The 15,486-nt window shown below is 36.5% G+C and overlaps 1 protein-coding gene across 1 annotated transcript; it reads left to right on the top strand.

The window, feature by feature from the left end:
* The first annotated feature begins 7,454 nt into the window (after positions 1 to 7,454).
* On the top strand, positions 7,455 to 12,393 carry lgals3b (lectin, galactoside binding soluble 3b). The gene is made up of 6 exons (XM_058750406.1): positions 7,455 to 7,598; positions 9,532 to 9,542; positions 9,641 to 9,994; positions 10,188 to 10,276; positions 11,212 to 11,380; positions 11,691 to 12,393. Exons 2-6 carry the CDS (start codon positions 9,537 to 9,539, stop codon positions 11,847 to 11,849), a joined length of 777 nt encoding a protein of 258 aa, XP_058606389.1. The 5' UTR covers positions 7,455 to 7,598; positions 9,532 to 9,536; the 3' UTR covers positions 11,850 to 12,393.
* The last annotated feature ends 3,093 nt before the right edge of the window (positions 12,394 to 15,486 follow it).

The following is a 15,486-nucleotide window of genomic DNA, read 5'->3' as shown; positions in this document are numbered from 1 at the left end:
TTAAATGATATCTAATTGCGTTAAGCAGAGAAATATCTCAAAATCAGTGACTAATATTACTCTAATAGTGACACTAATAATTAAATGCAGAATCAACTAGATTTGTACATTTCCTGAAGAAAATTTGAGAGGATTTATTATACGAAGTGTGAATTTGCCACTGCAAAATCTGCCACCGTGATGCTACGGTGTTATGGGTGGTTGCTAGGGTATTTTAGGTAGTTGCTAGGGTGTTCTGGGTGTTACGTCGTAGTTCTGGTTGGTTACTGGGTTTTCTAGGTGGTTGTCTCTGTGATAAATATACATAGGTCTGTAGATATGGCTCATGTTCAACATTAAGTTGAGCAAACAAACTACAAAAAGAAATTAGTGTCTAAAATTTGAAGCAATAATTGTTCATCCTCCTCAAACCCCCTGTGTGTTTCCTTAGTGTAGCATTACAAAGACATGGCCAGCCAATGTAGCCCAGTGTTTTTGTAGTTAAAGGCAGATAATAGGCTATCTCAGAGTCTCAGTTCCCTGACTGACGTCCCATTCAGCATCAGTGACATGAGTCAGCCTCCTTGGTTTATCTGTGAAAGACATCTGCGCGCCGGACAGGTTGATTGACCGCTCGCTCTCTATCTCTCCGTGTGTATGTGCATGCATGGCTGTAACCAGGGTTTGAAAAATAGTGAGGGCTGGGGTGGGGTTAAGAATTGTGCTATAGTATAATAACCCCTACAAGTACAAATCATTATATTATACACTTGTTAAAGAGACAGACATGTAGATGTTTGTGAAAGATGTTTTCTATGTTTGAACATGTTGATGAACATTGTTAAATTATACCATATTTATTGCATCAAAATTAATTAATACTTTACTATAGATTAGGGATGGATATTCTTATCATTTGTTTATCATTCATGCAACAATACATATTACATAAACTTCTAGTGCTCTTATGAATGTTTTAGCATGATTTTCTTAGAATTTAACTAGCCTACTATACTGAATGAAATAGCATAGACTTCTTCATGGCTAGTGCTTGCATATTTCATTTTATTCTGTAACCTAGCTACTTGTTGTACAGATCTGTATACTAGTTTTAAATGGGTGGAGACAATGTGAAGTTGCATTACATATGCGGTGCCCAGCGGCAGGTCAGATTCAACCTACTCAGCTAATGTTTTGCTCCGGTGAACCCTGTTGCTGATGCCTGCATGGAGTGGAAACATATCGGCATAAATGCAGTCTCATCTCACTTCAAACTGGCTCATCCAATTTCTGAGCTTCTAATAAATTATTATAATTACAGTATAGGCATGCAGTGGGTTCTCCACAGAGCAGCTCTTTGTTGTCTGGTTTTGAGGTTACAAATGTTTGCATTAATTTAATCTCTAAATTGTAATCCGTGCTGCAGCCCTTGAATGTAGACACAGTTGGATGGTTTGATTGTCTCTCCATTGCTTTTGTTTGACAGCTTGTTAGCTTTGTTTTTGTCTGTTGATGCATGAGTATTTGCTCTTCACATGCATAGCAGTGAAGCTCATTAGTGAGACTTTGTCACTGTGGTCTCCAGCCAAGAAATATGTTGATTACAGTATTTAATGTGCAATCAATTGTCAGATATTTACTGTATGTGGTTAATGAGGGGAAACTATTTTTATGCAATCGTAATGAATGCAGATTATAATCAAATGCAGGCTTTTAAAGGAATTGTTCACCCCAAAATGAAAATTATTTTCTCACTCTCATGACATTTCAGATCCATTTTCTGGAATTTTTTCTTTCATAGTGAACATGTCTGTCAAGCTCCAAAATGGAGATAAAACACCTTGAAAGTAGCTTACAAATATGCATACGGTCTGTTCTTCACACAAAGCTATCATATGGCTTCAGAACTCTTGGATTATGGTGCTTTAATTGTGTTTTTTGTTCACTGTGGAGCGTGATAGACGTGGTCGCTAAGAATTGTCCTTGTATGCAAAATAAAACTGCACGAATATTGTTCAGATTTCCTCCTATACGGTATGTTCCACAGAACAAATGATAGAATATGACCTTGAAACAACATGAGGTTGAGTAAAAAATGACAGAGCTGTCATAATTGTGTGAACTCTGTCTTTAAAGAATGAATAAATGAACAATGAATGCAATTAACGTTTTCCTAAAAGCATTATCTATTCTAACTAATCAGAATATGAAAAGTCTCTTCAAATACTTCCAGTTTAGTTCTATTGAAACTGTTTTGCAGGATTCAAGGCCATAAATGTCTCAAGCACTCCTGAATAAAGGCCGGACACTAGACCTTGAGGACTGAAGCACCCCATTATGAAGGAGCGAACAAAAAAGCCATCATCATATGATGCAGGAGTAAGTGCTAGCGCATGATTTTGATGACATTTTCAACATTCCCAGAGCTTCTGCAGAAGCAAAAGTAGTTTGTCACTGCCGTGTGCTGTCAGGTATTTTGCCTTAACGTGCTTTTGTGACCATAACATTCTAGAAATGTCTTTTTGTCAGTTTTTCAAATTCTCAACCATGCACTGAGGGTGTTTTTGTTCTGTTTAGTATCTCTCCCAACTAACTTAAAAGATGCGACTGTCAATAGCAAACCAGTTTTCATCAAAAAGTATGGAGCTTTGGTCAGCAATATGCTTCTGCTCTTCTCTTCATAGCCGAGACTGCTGCTTTGAGTCTGGGACACTGCTGATCATGCATAAAGGGTAAATAAATTGTGCGTCATAGTGGTTTTTAGGTGAATGGTCAGCAAATGAAAAATGCAGAATGGGTTTCAGCCCGTGGAAGGTCTGATTCCCATCACTGATGAGAGAACCGTCTGCCTTTAGAATGCGTTTGCCTTTGGTTTGGTTTCTCAGTTGCAACGATCATTTGATTTTATCATGTGGGTTCCCCTTGTGCCGCAGAGGCGTTCCGTCTGCTTCTGCCATTAAACGCCGGGCTTCCAACAGGAACACAGAGTAGCCAAGCATTAGATTGAATGTCGTGTTTAGTTAAGCCCTTCCAGCCATCTCTGAAGGAGAAATAAACCAATCCGTTGTATCGTTCCAGTCTTGGAAACAAGCTTCAAACTAATTTCTTTCAACTCTAATTCATTTGATCACAATCTTCCTTCATCATCAAGAGCAAATTAGCTTAATTTAAATTCATAAACTACATCAATGCAATCAAAGATTTGTGCAGTGTTTGTGTTATGGTTTCATTTCTGCTTTTTATTTTTGCAGTTGGATAGGAAAATAGGAAAAATAGTTTTTTTACTTGTTCAAAAGTTTGGGGCTGGTAAGATTTTTTTTTCATTGTTTTTGAAAGAAGTCTCTTAAGGTCACAAAGGGTACATTTATTTGAACAAAAATACACTAAAATAGTAGTATCAAAATTATTATTGGAATTTAAAATAACTGTTTTCTATTTTGAAGTATTTTAAAGTGTAACTTATTCTTGTGTTGGCAAAGCTGAATTTTTAGCCACCATTACTCCAGTCTTCAGCATCACATGATCCTTCAGAAATTATTCTAATATGCTGATTTTTTTTTCTTTTTTCTCAGGATTCTTTGATGAATAGAACAGATCAAAATTTCTTTCTTTTTTTTATAGAAATCTTTTGTAAATAAAAATAAAAATAAAAATCTCTTTAACTGTCACTTTTGTTCAAATTAATGCATCCCTGCTGAATAAAAAAGTATTAATTTCTTTCAAAATAAATAAATAAATGAACGAATAAACAAATAAACCAAACCCCAAACTATAAACAGTAGTATAAAATGTACTGCCATGATGCTAGAATGTTGACATAGCATTGCTAGGTGGTTTATATGGTGGTTTGGGCAATACTTAATGTTTTATCATCCACTAGGTGTAACGTAATTCTGATTACCTAAAAAATTAACAATCCACTTGATTTGATGTATCATATATATATATGTATAAATGCTGTGGGAACAAGATTGCATTTGGTTTATAGATGCAGGGATCAGAAAGCTCTTTCTGTTCAATCTGACTGTAAGAGCACATAAATAAATGACCTTCAAGCAAAACAGAGCAATTCCAGGGAATGGCAAAGAGAGAGTGAATATTGCATTTACGAGGCCAGCTACGTGTGGACAAGGAGGTTTTTGTGCAGTTGTGGTGGGGGTAGAGCAGACCTGATGAGGCTCATAATTCAGATATGAGATTCAGAATAAAAAAAAATGGAGTGATTGTATTTGTTTTGATTCTGCTGAGACAGATAAGAGAGCTCTCGCACAAAACAATTAGATGCTGCTTGTTATGCTTTTTTTATGTTTGGACATGGCGAAATAGTTCAGATAATCAAACAAGCCTAAACAAACATGCCCTCTTTACGCTAGTGCTCAGGAAGACGCTAATAGGAAATTCCAATAAAACTGTTCGGTAGGGGGTTTTTTGGAGGAATGTTCTACAAAACAAGCAGATCCCTAAACATTAGCTCATAAATAATAGTACACAGAGAGCTGCATCTTTTCAAATGAAAAAAAATATTCACATTCTCTCCTGTTTTCACAACAGCAGTGATACTATCCAAAAATATACAATAAAGTGTTCCTAGACTACACTAATCGCTTTCACAGGCAATTCTTCGCAACGGCTCTGCCAGATCCTACCGGATCCAGTTACACAGACTTTATAAACTGTGTGAAATTTCTGAATGTCCTGATAAAGGCAGGTGCTGATGATCCCAATGATGATAAGCTAAGATTTCAGTGTTGTTATTTACAATACTAAACAAAATATTGTATTTCAACATGTAATGAAGATGGTACAAAAGTTGACAAATAAAGCAAGACATTAATGAAAGACACTGGTCAATATCTGAGAAATCCATCATTGTCTTTTATATATGTCTGCTCAGAACAACTAAAGATACACATCCACACTGAGAATCATTCTTGTATTTATTAGGTTCTTAGACTTATTATCTTATCAAGCTTAATCAGTATTGGTCAACACACATTTGACCCCTCACCCCTATCAACCAATCACCTTATGACCTCTGAACCCGCTGCTTTACAGTCCTTGAGTGACCCCTAGTGTTAATAAAACAGATTTCGGGCTCCTTATAAACATTTCCCTGCCAGCATTTGTTATAGATGTCAGTGAACCATTATATAAAAATTTACACCCCTGCATAATGTAAGATAGATCATATTTCCTGTTAAACATCTTGATTAAATATACAGAAAATTTTGCAAGCATACAGTTAGCTGTAAGTTGTACAAGCATGCTAGAAAAACAAAACAAAACAAGAGTGATTGAAATTTTGTTCATGAACATTAGCCTGTGTTTGATTTGTATTAATGCCAAATTAAGGCGTTTAAGGCTGTCTGGAAAATGCTGTGGCATATTTGAACAAAGGCTTTAAACAAATCCACATTAGTAGCCTATGATTTACATCACTGATGCTTATTTACAGAGTAAACACGCCATCTAGTGCTTATGCAGTGCATTCACTCTCAAATACTGCACTGAATAGAAATAAAATGAAATCTATTATACTTAAATTATTGATGATTATATCCTATGAAGACTTTTTCCTCCATGGATATGGTTTTATACAATGGATAAAACAAATGCTATACTGAGGTTTCATATTGTTTCTTATCCTCAGTCATGTCACCTTAAATGTACAACATAATAATGTAAAATATAATACACCAGTACAATACAATGTTAATTTGACTGTCCTTTTTAGCTAGTAGGATTTATATGAGATATATTTTGGTTAAAAATGGATTTTAAATGATGAATTATGAAATATATTCATCATCTTGCCCTCTCTCGTTGCTCCATTCATAAAATGTAACATTTATAATTGATTTAAGGTTGGCTCCGATTGCCATGCATTATTTAATCAGAACACAGAATAACCTGCTGACAAATACAGCCTTCCATTAATATTTAATGATTAATAAGGTAAATGTATAATTATAACTTCATAGTTCACTCATGAAGAATTAAGATCTACATTTGTAGAAACAAATTGTGCCCAGTGTGATTTTTCTAAAAACATGTTTCTACTGAAAACTTTCAGTAGAAGGTGAATCAGCATTACATAAACATTACCATGCTAACATGAACAGTGTTGGGAAGGTTACTTTGGAAATGTAATATGTTACAGATTACAAGTTACCCTATTTAAAAAGTAATAAGTAGTGTAACTTTTCAATTATTTTATTAATGTAACTGATTACATCTGATTACTTTTTGATTACTTTTTAAGTTTTTAACTGTTAATCATTTTTAAAACATGTAAACCATGGGTTAACCTTACAGTAGTACGCAACTCTGACTGACTCAACACTGTCAGACTTTCGAAATCCTTCATCACTTGTATTAAGATTATAATAGTTTCATTTTAAAGCACAGCCACCACAAAATCAGACTTACATTGAGATCATTCCGAGGTTAAATCAAGATTTAAAACCATAACAAGAAATAGTTTAATAGCTATGATAATGTTTTTGAAATCAAATCTTTGCACGGTTATGACAGGAAACACTGGCATCTAACAATTGCTTAGAAAAAAACAAGTTAATCTTAAAAATAAAGCAAATACATAAATCCAAATAGGAAATAAAACAGTTATTGAGTAAGCATGTGTCCTATTGTGTCCTAAACTCCTGAAACAATGGTGCCTCATATTTAGCATATATAGCAGTCAATGCAGTTTATGAAAGAAATCAATTAAATATGTCTCTCTCTCTCTGTCTGTGTGTGTGTGTGTGTGTGTGTGTGTGTGTGTGTGTGTGTGTGTGTGTGTGTGTGTGTGTCTAAGCAAAAGCAGTTTTTGCATGTCCTACATACTTGGGAACTCCTCCCATACTGTTTAACAAGCATCCCATGATGCACTACATAAATTTGCCTTACATGAATAATCAAAGCTGCAATCTAGGCAAAGGGTGGCGAATTTAAACAAGCTAATATATTGCTTAGGTTTTATTTGTAAGATATTTTTGGTCATAATACTGTAATTTGTGTTAATTCATCACTTTTGGTTATTTCAGTACTATTCCAAAATGTGGAAAAAAGTAGCAATATTGAATTAATAGGTGTATCCATTGTATATAAACAGCCATGTAATGCCAGTTACTATGCAACGCTACATATGTTTTGAACTATGAACAGCTCTTCCAAACCTTGCCTAGTTGCCAAGGCAACTTGGCTTTTTTCATTTATCGGTTCTTTTGTTCAAGCAAACAAAAAAAAATAAAAATCCTTGAATTCCCCCAAACACACCCATCCTTAAAACACGTGTAATCCGGAGGTTAAGCAGCTCAAATGAACTGAGGTGCATAACCTCCAGAACACAGTGAAGAGCCAATATTGACTCAATCAGATATGACCGTTTCAGCGTACTTTTAAAAACTTTATTCATAGTTTCGCCTCTCCTCTGACTGATCATATTTCCCTATGAAATCAGGCCATGTGATTGTGTGGGTGTGGTCTCTTCTCAGAAGAGCCGGGGAGGGTTTTCAGGGGTGTGAGAGTGTATTTATGAACTCCACCCGGAATTCCTGACTGTATACCCACTGCTTCTACAGAGCAGCACCTGTGTGACACCAACTGCACAAATACAGGTATATGTCTTCTTTTAGCTTTTTTTTTTCTCATTTTCAAAACTTTCTAAGCAGCTTCAGGGTTAATATATTTGAATTTGGTGTTTGTGTTTGCATAGCAATGTGTGTGGCTGATGTGTTTTGCCAATGCAAACAGAAAGTGGTGCTGTCGTGTTGACATGAGACATCTTGAGAGTTTTACAGATATGAACAGTTTTGAAAGAAAAATAGAGTTTAATTGTACTTTTGCTAGTTTTGGGTGATTCACAGGCTTAGTGAAATCCACAGGCCTAAATTCATGTTTTAACTTTCAGTAAGAAGTGAATCAGCATTACATAAACATTACCATGCTAACATGAATCAGTGACACACGTACTTTTTCTGCTATCAGTCAGACATCTGGATACATTTGACTAAATGTTTCTCTTGATCTTCAAATCAATCTTCATTCACTTTTGAAAGAAAGATTGTACTTTTGCTAGTTTTGAACACATGCCTTCGTGTGGTTCACAGGCCCGGTGAAAACCACAGGCCTACCAACACGTCTAAACTTGCAGTGTTCAAGTGGCAGTCGAATGCAGATTGCACAATAATAAACTTTTGCTGTAGGGGAATAGTTTAGATTGATCTGAGGTTGTAGAAATGAATGCTTGCATGCAACGTTTGTACAGATATTCCACATTCTTGCTTTAAAAGCTGAAACATATAGCCTTGTAAGTTATAATGCACCCTAAGCCATTTTAAGGGAACTTTATTTCACTTAACATGCATCTCTGTTAAGAAGAGCGTGCATTTGTTATGATTCACACAGGGTTTTTAATATTAATGCATTATCTGCTATTGTACTCATCATGCATCCCCTCCGGCTCACCATTCATACAGTGCAAAGGGTGTGGTGGGTGGTTTCATGGATGAGTGAGTCATCAGCTCATGGGAGTATGTAATGTACTCCAGGGAACCAGTAATAAAATTTATATCATTTTTTAAAACAAACACTGACTAAATTTACTGGTGTTTTCAAAAACAGCTTTACTTTTATCACTCAAATGCCCCCTTATTAACCTTGGTTTATAAGTTAGAGACTATGTATTTGTAGAATGATTGACCTTGTGCATTCAGGATTGTGAATTTGCATTCAGAAATAGTTCACCCAAAAATGGGTGAACTTTTTGAGAATTTTTTTTTTAACCTCATGCCGTCCAAGATGTAGATGAGTTTGTTTCTTCATCAGAACAGATTTGGAGAAATTTAGCATTACATCACTTGCTCACGAATGGATCCTCTGCAGTGAATGGGTGCCGTCAGAATGAAAGTCCAAACAGCTGATAAAAACATCAGCAATCGACAACACGACTCCAGTTCATCAGTTAACTTCTTGTGAAGGGAAAAGCTGCATGTTTGTAATATCCATAATTAAAAATCCACCAACATATTTGTTTAGAACTGTTAATGGTGCTTGATCTGTGCATATTTCTGTCCTGATTCAGACAAGATAACTTTTTCATTGTATGGAGAAAGCAATTTTATGGATGGAAGACTCATATTTTAGTTGGAAGCAACAATTTTAAGTTAAAAACATCTTAATGATGAATTTGTTTAAGACAAACACACAGCTTTTCATTTAACAAGACATTAATTGATGGACTGGAGTCCTGTTGTGGATCAGCTGTTTGGACTCTCATTCTGACGGCGCCCATTCACTGCAAAGGATCCATTGGAAAGTGATGCAATGCAAAATTTCTCCAAATCATTCAAATGAAGAGACGAACGGATCTACATCTTGGCCTGAGGGTGAGTACATTTTCAGCAAATTTTCAATTTTGGATGAACTATTCATTTAATAAAATGTTTTGATTTAAAAAAAAAAAAAAAAAAAAAACATCTGCTAGCAACCCAGTGCATAATGATTTGTTTTTGCAAAGTTAACAATGCCTTCTCCTTGTTTGGATTTCAGATATCATGGATGTAAGTACCGTTTTTATCACCTCAGTAATTCTATTTATCCAACATTCTATTTAGCACAACAAATATCATGTTATAATTTCCATTATACTCCGTTTCAGCTTTCAGATGCCCTCGACTTCCAACCGCAAAATAATCAGCAGGCAGGAGGCCCAGTATGGCCCGGCCAACCAGCCAACCCCACCTGGCCTGGTCAGCCTGCTAACCCCACCTGGCCTGGTCAGCCTGCTAACCCCACCTGGCCGGGTCAGCCTGCTAACCCCACCTGGCCGGGTCAGCCTGCACAGCCAAACCAACCAGCATGGCCTGGTCAGCCTGCACAGCCAAACCAACCAGCATGGCCTGGGCAGCCTGGACAGCCAGGACAGCCTGGGCAGCCTACAGCTCCTGGGTGGCCTGGACCTGCACCACAAACAGGCCCTTATGTTGCTCCTGGCCAAGCTCCAAGAGCACTAGTAAGATGTTTTCACTCTTCTTGGATTTGTACAAGCATCATAGTGTTTGTTCTGTAGAATACAGTTTAAATACCCAAGGTTGGTGACACTCCACATTTTTTGATTCTTGTTAAGTGAACTTTCTGTGTTAAATACAGTGCAGTGGTTCTTAGTTTATGCCCTTTTACTATGCATTTACAATATTTTTTCCAAGACTGTGCCATTTGACCTGCCGCTACAAAGTGGAGCCTATAACAAGATGCTCATCACCATCATTGGAGAGGTCAAACCTAACGCCAAACAGTAAGAACAACAACAACACAATACACCAACAGTTTAGCAATCATCTGTCATTAACGATACAGTACATACACTTATTAATATTTAGACATAAATTTAAGATTCATTTATTGAATTGCCAATGAAATTTCATCCATTTAGATTACACAGTTTTACATACACTAATAAATCTGTGATGCACACGTCATACAAAAAAATGAAACGGGTAAGATTTCTGCACTGGTTTATTATTAAATATTTGCATCTATTTTATTTAAATAGTTTTTTTTAAACTAAACTGAACAAAATGCTTTTATTCAGCATACATTTTTCTCTGTAAAAATGATTATACTCATTGAGGTAAAAAGTATGAATACCGTTAAAATATGGCTAGATGTGGAACAAGCAATATTCAATTATATATATGTGTGTATATATATAATATATTTAAAAAAACACGGTTATTAGTACTGTTAGCCCTAATAAAACTAATTACTGATACTTTTATTAGTTCTAATAAAACAAAAAAAATATTATTAGTACTAATACAGAAATCATACTTGTTTATGTGTGACTGACAAATATGCATCACATTAAGTTTATTAAGTAGTTTGTTAAAACTGTAATCCACATGAATTGAAATTTTATATGCAGTTTAAATTTAGGCCTAAATATTTTTTAGAAGTTTAATATACATGTTAAAGTACATAATAAATTGTGTTCTGTTGATGCATTTCGGTAAGATTACAAATACAAACATTTTGCTTGTAAATAATGTGCACCTATGAATTGTTCACAGTGAGATCAAGAAGTAGTATTAAATAAAGTAAAATTAAGAAATTACACATGGCCAGTTTTGATTTCATTGTTATTATATAAAAATTATCACAAGCTTCTTATGTGTAATGTCCCATTTGTTTTTGTTATGTGTGTATTCTGATATTTTATCTTCCAATTAGTTTCACAGTTAATTTAAACAGAGGCAACGACATTGCGTTTCATCTAAACCCCCGCTTCAATGAAGGCGGAAGGCAAGTGATTGTGCGAAACAGCATGGTTGGAAACCAGTGGGGCAAAGAAGAGCGCGAGCTCCCCTCCTTCCCTTTTGTCCCAGGAAAGCCTTTTGAGGTGAGCATGGCACCAAAAAATTGTTTATTTTTCATTTCGGTGGTTTTATTTAGATTAAACAGATGTCTTAAATATTTACTGTCAGGCCCTCATTGTGTTTAAAGACATTAGAGAATGTCTAAGATATCAGATAACTGGATGTCAGTGTTTAAAAGCAGAAAAAGAGGTCCTGAAATAGCATCCCTAAAAATACTGCAACAAAACTCTTTTGCAAGGTTATGCATTTGTCTCCTGCCATGTTTGGTCAAAACTACATGCTCTGTTCCATGCTTGTTCAATTGCAACTGATTCAATTTGTTTTTTATTCCAGCTGAAGATCTTATGCACTGACACTGAATTCAAAGTGGCTGCGAACAAATCGCACCTTCTGGAATTCAAACATCGGATCCGTGACCTCAACCAGATCAGAGCTCTTAGTATCTTCAATGACGTCACCCTCAACTCTGTTAATGTGGAGACACTGCAGTGAAATCAGATTCTGTCATGGACAAGTCTTTTGAGATGTGGTGATCTATTCAACCACATGTGCAAGTTATTTTACATCCAGTAATCATCTTTTTTTTTAAACACTGTGTGTGTCAGTAAGAGTTTATATTTACTACAGATGTTAGAGTGATATAAATTTGCATGTAAATCCTGTTTTTCTCAATGCTGTAGTTAGCTTTGCCACCTCTAGGTGGGCCTGTTACTATCCGGGAAGGGTTGTGATGAGGGTCAATGATGGGGTCAAAAGAAAATAAAATATGAGACAGAAAATTAGCAAGATTAGATTTATATTGATATGCGAGATCTATGAAATTGAAGTACCATTGATTCTACACTTGCAAAGTCCGCTACATTTATGATGCTACTCAATAATGGTGGTGGTTATAGAATGGCCAATCAAGAATAGCGTGTAATTAATGTGAAATTAGAAGCGGAATAAAATAGGATTCTATGATTTGTAACCAGTGCTAAAAGATGATTTTTCTTGGTTTAATGATCCCATGATTAAAGAAACAAACATATGTAAACACTGAGTGGTGTGCATGTAATTACAATCCTCTGTGAGATCTGTGTATACACTTTTACTGCCAGCTCCTAATATAAATAAAATAACAGCAGCGTAAACTGAAGTCAAGGCAGTGTTAAATTTTTAATCATGGAAACAGTCTGTCAGAGACGCCCTGACAGAAATCTAATAGACCTGACCTCAATTATGCAGAGGTCTATTTATATAGTGCCTAAAGCACCTGATGACTCTTCAAAGAGTTGATTCAACCCACAAGATGAAACCTCCAGCATTGTATAACTAATGTGCACAAATTTCAAGAATGTTCCTTTTTGTGTTACTGTGTATTTTACATCACAAAAGCTATATTAACCCACTCATATCATATTACATACATATAGTGTATTTTCTGGTTTCAATTTCACGTTCTATCGGAAAATGTGAGATTCCTCAAATATAGTTACTTATCTATCCGATAGGGTGATTTTGCAATTTAAGGATAGTTTGTTAGATTTGTATTGTTTAATAAATTAAACAGCATGAATTTAGAATTATTTACTGTCAGAAGCAAATCTCTCCCGTAAACTGCCAAAATAAAGACAGCATGTTACATAAACAGGCCAAATACACACTGGAAAAGGAGATCAGAATGGCAAAGAGGAATTATTCTACACCTACACTTCAGATCAGCGAAGGCAAGGTGCGCCAGGTCTTCTGGAAGCAGAAAAGGAAAAAAGCACCAGGCCCAGATTGTGTTACACCAGTCTGTCTGAAATCCTGTGCTGACCAGCTGGCCCCCACACAGATCTTCAACAGATCACTGGAGCTGTGCGAAGCTCCACCATCATTCCCATCCCAAAGAAATCCAAAATTACAAGACTAAATGACTACAGACCTGTGCCTCTAACGTCTGTGGTCATGAAGTCATTTGAAAAACTGGTGCTGGCCCACCTGAAGGACATTACTGGACCCTTGCTGGTTCCTCTTCAGTTTGCCTACAGAGCAAACAGGTCTGTGGATGATGCAGTCAACATGGGACTGCATTATGTTCTGCAACATCTAGACAGATCAGGGACTTATGTGAGGATCCTGTTTGTGGACTTCAGCTCGGCCTTTAACACTATCATCCCAAACCTTCTCCTGCCCAAACTAACTCAGCTCTCCATGCCCACCTCCGTCTGTCAGTGGATCACCAGCTTCCTGACAGACAGGCAGCAGCTAGTGAGGCTGGGAAAATTCTCATCCAGTATCCGTACAATCAGCACTGGAGTTCCCCAGGGCTGCGTCCTCTCCCCACTGCTCTTCTCCCTGTACACCAACGACTGCACATCTATAGACCGCTCTGTCAAGCTCCTGAAGTTTGCAGATGACACCACACTGATTGGCCTCATTCAGGACGGTGACGAGTCTGCTTACAGACAGGAGGTTAAAGAGCTGGCCGTCTGGTGCAGTCTTAACAACCTGGAGCTCAACATGCTCAAAACAGTGGAGATGATCGTGGACTTTAGGAGAAACCCCCCTGATCTCCCCCCACTCACCATCATGGACAGCACTGTGACTGCAGTGGAGTCATTCAGGTTCCTGGGCACCACCATCTCCCAGGACCTGAAGTGGGACACTCACATAGACTCTATTGTTAAAAAGGCCCAGCAGAGGTTGTACTTCCTTCGCCAGCTGAGGAAGTTCAACCTGCCACAGGAGCTGCTGAAACAGTTCTACTCCGCCATCATTAAATCCGTCCTCTGCACTTCAATAACTGTCTGGTTCAGCTCAGCTACCAAATCTGACCTCAGAAGACTACGGAGGGTAGTCCGGACTGCTGAGCGAATCATTGGTACAACCCTGCGTGCTCTCCAAGAACTGTACTTATCCAGAGTGAGCAAAAGGGCTGGCAAAATCACTCTGGACCCCTCACATCCAGCACACTCCCTCTTTGAACTGTTGCCATCTGGTCGACGCTACAGAGCTCTGAGCACCAGAATGACCAGGCACAGGAACAGTTTCTTCCCTCAGGCAATCCATCTCATAAACACTTGACAATAATTGTGGAACAGACACTATTTATACACTTATTTATCTAACACACATACTTAGCCTACATTTCAATCTGCACATAATATACCTGTACATATAAAACCGTCTATTGTAATATACCTGTACATACAATTGTCAGTTTGTATATTTTTATTCCTTATTTACTTGTTCTATTTTTTATTCTTTTGTTATCTGTGTTTTTGTTCTGTCACTGTCATTCTGTTGCACTGTGGAGCTTCTGTCACGAAAACAAATTCCTCGTATGTGTAAACATACCTGGCAATAAAGCTCATTCTGATTCTGATTCTGATTAATTACTTATAGAAACAGAAGCCCGAAACAATGCAATAAATTAGAAAACGAATAAATAACCACATAAAATATATGTGACACTACCCTGGACCACAAAACCGGTCATAAGTCGTTGGGGTATATTTGTGGCAATAGCCAACAATACATTGTATGGGTCAAAATTATCGATTTTTATTTTATGCCAAAAATCATTAGGATATTAAGTGAAAAATCATGTTCCATGAAGATATATATTTTTTAAATTTCCTACCATAAATATATCAAAACTTAATTTTTGATTAGTATTATGCATTGTTAAGGACTTCATTTGGATAAATTTAAAGGCGACTTTCTCAATTTGTGATTTTTTTGCACCCTCAGATTCCAGATTTTCAAATAGTTACATCTCAGCCAAATATTGTCTGATCCTAACAAACCATACATCAATGGAAAGCTTATTTATTCAGCTTTCGAATGTATGTTATATATTGTATGCATAAATCTCATTTTCAAAAAATTGACCATTATGACTGATTTTTTTGGTCCAGGGTCACATAGAAACTTTTTTATTTCACTATTTGGGGCTTATTTCTATATATATAAAAATCTTCAACATCATCAAATCATCCTACTGGACAGAAAATGTACTTTATTTTAATAATGACTCATATATTTTTTCGTAAATGTTAATGGTTTATTACTATTGATAAGTATATATGTTATTAACGGTGCTCTGTATTTGTGTACTGGGTGGATTCGTGTACGCTCGCGCGCGTGTCTTTATGCGCGT

This window comes from Onychostoma macrolepis, chromosome 17 (genome assembly GCF_012432095.1).
Source record: "Onychostoma macrolepis isolate SWU-2019 chromosome 17, ASM1243209v1, whole genome shotgun sequence".
NCBI lineage: Eukaryota > Metazoa > Chordata > Actinopteri > Cypriniformes > Cyprinidae > Onychostoma > Onychostoma macrolepis.
This window is presented reverse-complemented; position numbering and strand designations above follow the sequence as displayed.

Coding starts and splice junctions, on each gene's coding strand:
- lgals3b (XM_058750406.1), top strand. Junction 10,277..11,211: donor GTCAAACCTAACGCCAAACA/GTAAGAACAACA, acceptor TCTTCCAATTAG/TTTCACAGTTAATTTAAACA. Junction 11,381..11,690: donor TCCCAGGAAAGCCTTTTGAG/GTGAGCATGGCA, acceptor TTTTTATTCCAG/CTGAAGATCTTATGCACTGA.